The sequence below is a fragment of the Mastacembelus armatus genome, chromosome 22 (genome assembly GCF_900324485.2).
Source record: "Mastacembelus armatus chromosome 22, fMasArm1.2, whole genome shotgun sequence".
Classification (NCBI taxonomy): Eukaryota; Metazoa; Chordata; class Actinopteri; order Synbranchiformes; family Mastacembelidae; genus Mastacembelus; species Mastacembelus armatus.
Genome location: NC_046654.1, coordinates 2,702,800 through 2,712,808, shown reverse-complemented (window position 1 = coordinate 2,712,808; position 10,009 = coordinate 2,702,800). Strand labels below are relative to the sequence as shown.

General features: G+C 40.4%; 1 protein-coding gene across 1 annotated transcript; it reads right to left on the bottom strand.

Annotated features, from left to right (window-relative positions):
• Positions 1 to 501: 501 nt before the first annotated feature.
• emx1 (empty spiracles homeobox 1) lies at positions 502 to 5,206 on the bottom strand. The gene is made up of 3 exons (XM_026299965.2): positions 4,635 to 5,206; positions 2,843 to 3,027; positions 502 to 1,027 (listed from the first exon to the last, which is right to left on the bottom strand). The coding sequence occupies exons 1-3, from the start codon at positions 4,981 to 4,983 to the stop codon at positions 860 to 862; spliced, it is 702 nt and encodes a 233-aa protein (XP_026155750.1). The 5' UTR covers positions 4,984 to 5,206; the 3' UTR covers positions 502 to 859.
• Positions 5,207 to 10,009: the final 4,803 nt, after the last annotated feature.

The window sequence follows — 10,009 nt, the reverse complement described above, 5'->3', positions numbered from 1 at the left end:
ATCAGAGAAATAGTTTTTGTTTTTATTTCTAAAACATCTTTTTTGTAATTACATGTTCTGCCTGAAAAGTACGTTCTTATATAGGTTTTATACTACTCACTGCACTTAATGAAATCTGCAGACATTTAACAAATGGAGATCATCCGTCACCCATCACCCCACAGTGACAAATGTGGCATGGCAGAGGAGGCACAAAGCTACGGACTTGCTTTTACTATGTGGCACAACTCGGCCCTAACAGCAGAGGTCTCTGCAGCTTCTCATCTGTCCACGAGTCGTGCACAGCTGGCCACGAATCGCCTTTCTGTGGGGAATCTTCATCAGGAAGCATAACAGAGCGCTGGAATAGGTCCTGTTTGGTTTTTCTGGCCAGTCACAAGCCTGTTCTCTGACGCACTGGCTGGATTAAAAGTGGGTGACTGCACGTTCACGTCACTGAGGAGAAATGTAAATTAACATGGTACACAGGTGGGGTGAGGAATGAGGTGTTAATAACCTAAGCAGGTGGTAAAAACAGCTTTAATGAAACAAATAACCTCTTTCAAAAACAACCTTTGTAAGTGGCCTATGTACAACTGAACAAAAAACAAACACTATGATAAAGGTTGTCACTGTTTCTCTTCATCTTTGGTTGTCACTCACCAAAGATCATTAAATGGAAGGATGTCTCCCTTGTCATTAAATAATTATGTTTTTTTCCAGTGTCACTGATAAAGCACCTCGATGAAGAGATGTGTGGTGATCATATATTCAGTCCGTTTGCTAATTATACTCAATAATATTACATAATAAATAGTGTTGGTCCTCCGATGGGTCAGAAGGGGCTGTGGGGTGTAGGGCAGTATTGTCGACCACGGTTTTAGTCCTCTGAGGTCACGTCAATGTCCTCGGAGCTGGCCTGTTTGGTGGCGATGCGCCATCTGTTGATGTGGTGGCTTCCCTTCTTCTTCTGCTGGCTGTCTGGTCCCTCCTCCTCCAGCTTCTGTCGCTTGTACTTGGTTCGCCTGTTCTGGAACCACACCTTCACCTGGACAGGAAAATAATCAGGTTTAATACTGATGAGGATGCACGTTGTTAACCAGAGTGTAGTGGCATTTCAGAGGGGGTCGGAGGTCAAACTGATATAAAGATACAGAGTTTCCAAAATCCCTTTATCAGAGTGGACATTTTGTCAGATATTTTAATAATATCTGTGGTTGGATTCAAAACTGCAGCTATTTTTTACCATACTATAATATTCCACTGAATATTTTCTCAACAAATTGTTTGGTCTCTCAGGTTTAAGGTAACATCTTAACAAATGTCTAAAACATTGTTCTAAATAGAGACGAAGCAAATTTTCACATTTGAGAATCTGGAATATGAAAATGTGTTTTGCATTTTTGCTGGAATTTGATTTAGGCGATCCTCAAAGTGGTTGTGACTTTTCTTCTTGTAGTTTTGGCCCTACCTGTGATATATCTGGTCAGGGCACATTGTTTATTTTAGCAGTAATAATCATAAAAGGTGCAGCAGTTTCTCAGCAGATATACTGTGTTTTAGTGCAGCTTTTTATTTTGATGTATTATTTTTTTCTGTGTGTTGGCTGTTTTTTTGTTTTTTGTTTTTAAACACGCGGAGGGTAAATTTGTATAATAATGAGCAAATGATAATCCTTTTATTTTCTATTTTCTTACTACTTACTAATGAAACAACATGCACAAGCTATAGTTGCATATGTTTTATGAGATTTAGGATTTTTTTATGATCCTACTTGATTACAAAATCATAACCGTCATCTCTACTACCCATGTCTAGCATCTGTTTTGTATTGTAGCTATTACAGTTTTAACCCGTAAAACTTTGAATTAATTAAGATTCAGTTCAATATTATTAGAATTAGCTTAATGCAACTGCTTCTTAAATCCAAGTTTTCTATTGACTGACACAAACCTTAGACAGAATTCATCCAAATTGCTGATTCAGGAAATAGCTCTTTTTATTGCCTGTTAGGCCTAATTGACACCCTGACAGTGTAGACTCATTAAACATTAGCTTCAATAATATTTACACTCCTTTATACTCCAACACGCACGAATTAAACACCTTTCAGAGACACTTTAACTCACAGAGCTGCAGCTGAGTCTGAGTTGGACTGGGGGAGAGAAATTCTGAAAACTGATTTGCACAGATTTTTATTTCTAACCCTTAAAAAGTCTGAATTTCTTTAAATTGGATTTCTTCCACATGGTAACGCTAGTGCCGTGTTTCAGACTGTGCATATGTTAAAGACATGTTATAGTTGTGCAGTCGGTGGGAAAGAAATATCACAGGTAGGCTACTTCCTAATTTCTAATGGTAGTAACATTGTGATAGACTCAAAAACATCTAAATCAGATACAGATATTATCAGCACTACTAACAGGTGATGTAATTAAATAATAATTGCATTCATGTGATCTTGCTACCTTTTAATTTTGTTGCTAAATTGAATATTGTTGTAGTTTATTTATTTTCATTGACATTTCCACGTTGCTGTTTGTGAGATGATTCTGCTGCTCAAGACTGAAGTTGAATTTTCCCATAAATATTTTTCCACATCTGCGCTTTTTTTTTCCTTTTTCAACCACGCACATTATGTTCGTCCTTTTATTTTGTCAAAGTGGAAACAGTCAGCCAAGTTTTGTTATCGCGATATTTGACAGTAAATGATGACCTAAATAAGTTATAGGCAGAAATTGTAAATAGTGAGGCCATTATAGTGCCCAAAGAGGCTTCTGATTATTTTAACCATTTGTAATTTAAGCGATAATTATTCCCTCAGCATTATACATGATGGGATCTTGACGTTGGCTTAACTTGCCTGTGTTTCAGATAAACTCAGGCTGTTCGCCAGCTGCTTCCTCTCGGCTCCGACGACGTAGTGGTTCTTCTCGAAGGCTCTTTCCAGACGGAGCAGCTGGGACGGGGAGAAGGCCGTCCGGATGCGTTTGGGCTTCCTGGCGAACGGGCCGTGGAGGAGCAGGCTGTCCTGGGACACGTCGTTACCTGAGGCCGGATCCAAAGAGAAGAGGCGTCAGTTTGGAGCGACAGGTACCGTAATATTGTCACATTGTTGGTGTGCAGGCTGGTTGTCAATGTTTTCTTATTGCTGTATTATTATTAATATTATTATCATGTCTAATATTATTAACTGTGATTGATCAAGTAAAAAGTACGGTAGTTTATTGGTTAGTAGTATTTAATGCCACTAATCAGATAAATATTTGCTATACAGGAGTGTTTTTGTCAGGGTCATAATTTTTTAATAGACTACCCGAATTAAAAACCTGGCAGCGATAAAAAAAATAGTGTGTTTCCATCAAAAATCCCCCTCTCTCCTGCGGATCTTTCTTTTTAAATGTCTGTCATAGTTGGGAACATTTGGACATGGATTTATATCCCCGGGAAAGTTGTACCAATTTTAATTCTAACATAAACCCTGTACAAACCTAATAATAACTCACTGTGTCGACTATAACATGTATGGTCTCCGTTTTTAGTTTTGGAGAAAATGCACAGGACATATGACAAATGTACTATTATGTCTTTAGGCTACGATATAAATATACATTAGAAAATAGTCTGTTTTTTTTTTTTTTACGGTGGTTTGTTTTTCCTTGTGTTTGTAATTAACTGACAACTAATTTGTTTTCACTAGGATCCATTTTGATTTGAAATCACAACATCAATCATTACAAATTTGGGAACTTTTAGAAAATATTATGCGGCTTGTCCAGTTTGTTTTATGGTCAAATATTTCAGCCTTTAATTCTGCGCACACTCTGATTTCTGAGTATAGCAGTAACAAGGAGAGTGACTTTAATTAGCAGTGTAGGCTAATTGTTTTTACATGTTATTTTGTTTTTCTGCTGCTTGTAACCAGTAAGAAAGTTTTTAACACAATCTCCCTGAGCTCATTTTGGCCTTACAGCTAAATTATTTAGTTAAGTCATTAGTTTTTATTATAAAAATACATTTTCTGTCTGAAGTAAATGAATAAAAGCAGCATGGAGATAATCAGTACAAAGTACAACTGTACACTATAAGTGTGCAGTAATAGCCACTCCATATTTATTTATTTGATAACATGCGTCTGTAAATCACTTCAGGCTGTATTCAAACCCTTTACCTGTGTAGGATTTGCGTCTGATTTGCTTTTATACTGAAATTATCGCCCTGGATTTCATCTATTCTCCCTCTACAGTCTGGCCGCTGTGCGAGATTTATTTTCAATGGAAGTGGGCATAACCCAGGGCGACGTTTCTTGTATGGGGAAAAAAAGAATCAACACACTGCTTATCTTCTGGCTGTGGCTGTGGCTGCAGGGCAAATGGGAGCGCAGACATGTGCGCAGTCCGGCAGCCTGCCGCAAACCCGGTGGTCGTTTATATGCGGCTGCAGGTTATTGTTCAACTGAGCATATTTCCAGTGTTGACAGCCATGTCCTCCGATAACTGAATTGCTCCTTAAGAGCAAAAGTTGACGCGAGGTTTTATAAAAGTCCTGCACCTAAATCTAACAATCTCATGTCTATGTTTTAGGCTTTAAGATAAAATGATTTGGGAGTTTATCAGAGCCTGTTTCAATATCTATCATATCTCCACTTCTCTTACCTTGAAATCTGTGCCCGAAAAACCTGTTCCGTAGGACCCAGGGGTAGAAGTTGAGTGGGTCTCTGTGTTGCGTCCCGAAGAAGTGCGGGTGCTGTAAATGGGAGCTTCCGAGCTGGTGAGGAGCCACGGTGAGGGAGGGGTGGTTTACCGTCTCTGGGAACACCAGGTCGGGGCTCTGGTAGAGGGACCTGGTCGGTGCAGCTTGGTAACCGTTCATTAGGGCATCTGTGGTCGGGTTGGAGTAACTTAAAGCCGTCGGGCAGATGGGATCCTCGGTTGTTAGAGGGTTTTCTTTGGCGACCAGAGACTCTATCGTGAAGCAGCGTTTTCCTGCAGACGAAAACATCATCTCTCGATCGAAATAGAAACCAACACCAAATGAAAGTGATCAGTTTGTGTCCTTTCTCTTGCTGGAGTAGATAGCCTCCCTCTCAGACATGCATGGTGAGCAGAGATTGTTGGGGAGTGGGGGGCTGGGGAGGGGGGGTTCGCCTGTCCGGTGGAGGTGCTGCTAGAAAACTCAACAGTGCTGCAAATTGCCCGGATCCATGGAGTCTGTGCGCACTCGGAGGGTTTCAGTGCACAAGTACGCACTAAGTAGAAGTGCCTCCAACCCTCCATGTGGTTTGACGCTGCGCAGGAAGAGAGCTGATTGGACCACAGCACCTGCCAATAGTTCTCCTCAAGAACCTGCTTCATAGATCACACCAGACCAGGCAGCTTAGTTACAGAGACACGCTGAGAAACCGTGTGCTCCGATTAATGGCTCATTGTGCGTCGTGTTCAGCCTTAATATCTGGTTTTCTTTAGGGAAAACAATCTGCCGGTGGAGGTGACAAGGCTCCACTTGTTTCAGTGCAGGTTCACTCGTTTGCTCTGTAGTGCAGATATTTGAAGCCTGCGTGCCAAGAAATTACACCGCGACCAAGTAAAAGTCCGCGGAGACGAGTGGGATTTTTCACCCTGAGCTCCGTGATGCTTTTTCAGTAATGTCCACCTTCATCATCCAAACCATTAATACTTCATTTACCTGAGATACGTGTTAAAATACCAAATAAAAAGGCAGGAGAATGGTTGGAGTGAAGTCAGTCCTGTTTGCTTTCCTTCTTATTATTTTGGCCTAAATTTCACAACCAGCGTGTTTTGTATTTTGGGTTTGGATTATTCTGAAGTCCTCGTTATTAATAACATTTTAGCAATTAATTTGATCCGATTTACATCTGACAGAAGGATTTTTATCCCTTTGTCCCATCAGCATAAACTGTTTTATTTTGATGCTTTATTTATTTTTTTTAATTAAAATGATTTTTGTACATTTCAAATATCATTTAATGTATTTTTCATTTTGTGAAAATCGATTTATCAGTTGATTTTACAGCGAATAATTTAAATTTAATTTTTGCTCCAGTTTTCCTTTGAGCTTTAGCCTGTAACTCACATACCGAGTCCTAATAATAATAATGACACTAAAAGGATGATGTGATGCTCTAACATGACAAATTACACCGCAGTCTGGTCTAACTGCTGCCAAAGACTGGCTTTAAGATGTTTCTGGATTTACGGAGGCAAAGATTTGAAAAAACAGAGTAAAAAAAAAAGAGCAGGTCGCTCCACCGGCATCATGGAAATGATTTGGCTGATGTTGACTTTTAAGAAAAAGACGCGCAGTTTGTCCTCTGTGGGAACAGCCTAAGAAGCAGCCTGTAATTGTCATTGGAGCTCGGCTGCCTTATCCCTCTGCGCTGCGCCTCCATGGTGCACTAACCAAGTTAATCATTACCCTCTTAATATGCTCGTTTGAGTTGAAGTTGCATTAGAAAATCATTACCGATGGAAATTATGAGGTAAAACAAGTTGTTGATTGAGCGTTTAGAGCTAAAGGCTCCTAAAGACTGCAGCAGGTTCTCTGAACGGGTCAGTGTCCAAAAGCGTCCACGTTAATTTCTTCCAACCCCAGTAATCATTGGTGTGTGCAGCTGAATATTGACTTTTCTTTTATCAGGGCCAAGTTCCTTACAACAGTTTCCCTGGAAATAATTTCTGATGTTGGCCCATAAATCACTGCGGTCCTATTCAAATGCGTCTTAATGCCCATTACCATTAACTTCAAAGGATTAAATTCTGCTGTTTGGCTGCAGGATGTTTTTTTATATAATGAAATCTACACGTTCTTGTTAAAACAATTGCATGGATTCGTATTCATGGTTTGGATTAGGATATGAAGAAGTTGATGACGCTCAATCAACTGGTTTCAGGTCACATTACTCTTTACTGCAGGATTTCATATTAAAACGGTCTTTTTACTTCACGGTGCCGCAGCAGGGACATGGAGCTGACCGAGCCGCTTGGGTTTAATGATGAAACCCTGTGGGCCTTTACGCACTGACCCTGATCTCTGCTGGTTAATAGATGATCAAATACTCTGCATTAACCAAAATAAGGCAGAGCAGCGAAGCTTTGTTCCGTCCCTGCTGTTGATTTTCCCCGAGGCTGCGGGGGAAAGTTACTGAGTCAGCCTGTTCATAAGGAACCGAGTCCTCAAACTGTGAGATCCTTCTGTGTTGCACAGTTTAATATCCCAGATGAAGTCTCTGGGGCATGTGTGACCTTGGTGTTGTGTACATTTTGGTTATTTAATATCCACAAACATCGCTGTAAAATCGAAATAAAGTAGATAATGTTTAGATGAATTCAATTCTTGTCCCTTATGGATGTTATCGTCAGATCGTGTATTACTTTTAGCATTCAGCGTGGGAGAACGAGTTCATTTGTTACACAGGTTACACATTGGCCCAAACAGTAAACAGAGAGAAAAGCTAAGGGGAAATGCAGAACAGGTCTGAGACTGGAGCTCGACTGGAAACATCCCTCGTTGCTTTAGGTGTTCCACTGTTTCTGCACCTACAGTCTGTGGGAAATTAATTAATAAACACGGTAATTATGATTTTCTGAAGTGTCATCTTACACTAACTCTTTAAGGTTATCATGTCATCCCGAGAGAAAGCCAAGAAACATCCACACTGAAGTCACAGGAAAAGAATATTGGTTCTGTCTTAAATCCCAACATACAGCATTTAACAAGTTAATGTGAAAGTAGGACTGAGGTTATTGGCCTGAAAAATGAAAAGCAACACCGATTCCACCAAATGCATGCCCTGTGTGGCTCTGAATTATACTACAGGCATAAATATATTAAAGGTGTAAACACGTCAGTTGCACAATCAGTTTCTAAAGTCATTAAAACGCACCAGGGTTGTGTTTACGATTGATCTCTAATAATTTGCAAAAATATCCCAAATGACTCGTCGTCTGTGGAGAATAAATCTCCTGAAAAATGCGATTCAAGTTTGCTCCATAATTATTATCTATTATCTCCAAAATACAAAGGCGAGGTATAAGTGGACTTTCTGATAGGTGCTGATTTTGGGGGGGCTCAGGAAAACTGATCCAAAAAGGGAGACCACTGTGCACAGATGGCAAAATGTGAGAAAGGTGCTGCCCTCTAGTGGCGTCTGCCTAAACAACGTGTCCTGGTTAGAAAACTGATTTTTGCTCGTCTTAATGAAGACTATTATAACACCCCATATTTTTATATGAAGTCTCTATGGGGACTATTGTTTTACCATCTGAATTGTTTTATCAAACATCCACCCATGAAGGTGAAGGTATCCCAGAGGTGTTGAACCCTTTAGGATGTAAGAATTTACAGAGATGTGTCGGTTTCATTGGAAGTTTAGCTTCATGAACAGTTTCTGCAGAGAAAACCTTTTAGTGCTCGCCTTCTGAAGGGAAATCACTGAGGGTCTTTGACGCCTCTGGTCACCGTGAAAAGTGTTCGTTTCTATGCCTGTGCTGCCATCCAGTGGTCGGACTGAGACTGGCTCACTGGTTCCAGTTGCGTGTAGATGTTTTCATTCAGGCAGTAGCTATTCATGCATACACGCTGTATTTCGGTGCTTCATCTTCCTTCAGCCAGTTCAGTCTCATGTGTTCAGGCCTGTGATCAACCTCATCATTATATCGATTTGCAAGAAGAGACGAGCAAATGAAGCTCTGCAGAAATAACTGGACACATCTTATGTTTTTATTTGCCCTAATGTCATTTTCTTGTTATTATTCCTGTCACACCTCCAGAAAATATAAACTTCGTTGTTGCTTTGAACAGCATGAGACAGTGATCAGCAAATATGAGTCTTAAATGTTGGTTTTATTCATTTACTTACCCGATCTGTCTCCAGGCTGTGGATTAAAACCAGCTCTTTATATATCAGGCTGCAGCTGAAGCTGAAACTGAAGCTCGAGGTTTCACTTTCACCTCCTGCGTTCATTAATAAACTAATTGGTCATTTTGTTTCGCATTAGCGTTGTGTGTTCAGCTAATCTGTCCCACTTAAATACTTGGAAAATTTCACCCCATTATAACGAGATGGGAAAAGTAGCACAATGCTGCGTTTGTGCCACCTGCATGAGAAGTGGGGTCGTTTAGCCACCTGTACGGACTCCGCTCCTCCGCCGGCTCCCCTCCTTACCATAAACAAACATCCCACTTTTAACAAGGCCGAGAGAAAACAAAAATCTGTCTTCATAGCCAGAAAAGGTTTTTATATCTAGGTTTATTCGCTAATGTGCACATCCAAACTTAGCTTTCATCATTGTATCGAGATACAGACAAATAATACAAATTTAAAACGGTTACTGCCACAAAACACACTAAGTAAAACTTGAGAGAGACATAGAAACACTGTGCGGTAGAGTGTAATATTTAGAGTACTGATTCTGCACTGAGTAACTGGGAGATAAACATATTATATTACTATGCATCATATATATATAGAGAGAGATGATAGTCCAGGTATTACAGACGTATGATCCAATAATTTGTTCGGTGCGTAAAAGACGCACGATGGATGAAATACGTCTAATTTGGGAACCAGGCCTTTTACTGAGTCAGATCCAGATCCAGTAAACTTCTCTGTTTGGCCTGTAACTCGGTTCGCGCTGTTCTCTCGCTGAATGCAGTATGAACAGAGGCTGCTATTTCCTGGGAGCTGGATGACCGCTGCACTTCAAGCGAGCTCCTCTTGTCAGCGCCCGTGTCAGAAGTCATTGTGTATCTGAAATGCGGCCTTTTCACATCGAGATAAAGGGCAGCTCCTACTTCAAACGCTTGTAATGACAGTTAATGGCTATTAGATGGAGAACAGGTTCTCTTGCCTCTGCAAATAAAATGCAAAGGAGATGGTTTTAACAATGTACTACCCTAAAACGCGCATTGGTCAAATGAGGTGCTCCCTCCCCAGTGGAGCTGGAGGTTATTGCTCTCCATGAGAACTTTCACACCTTCCCAGACGATGAGCAGTCATGCGACCAAAAGC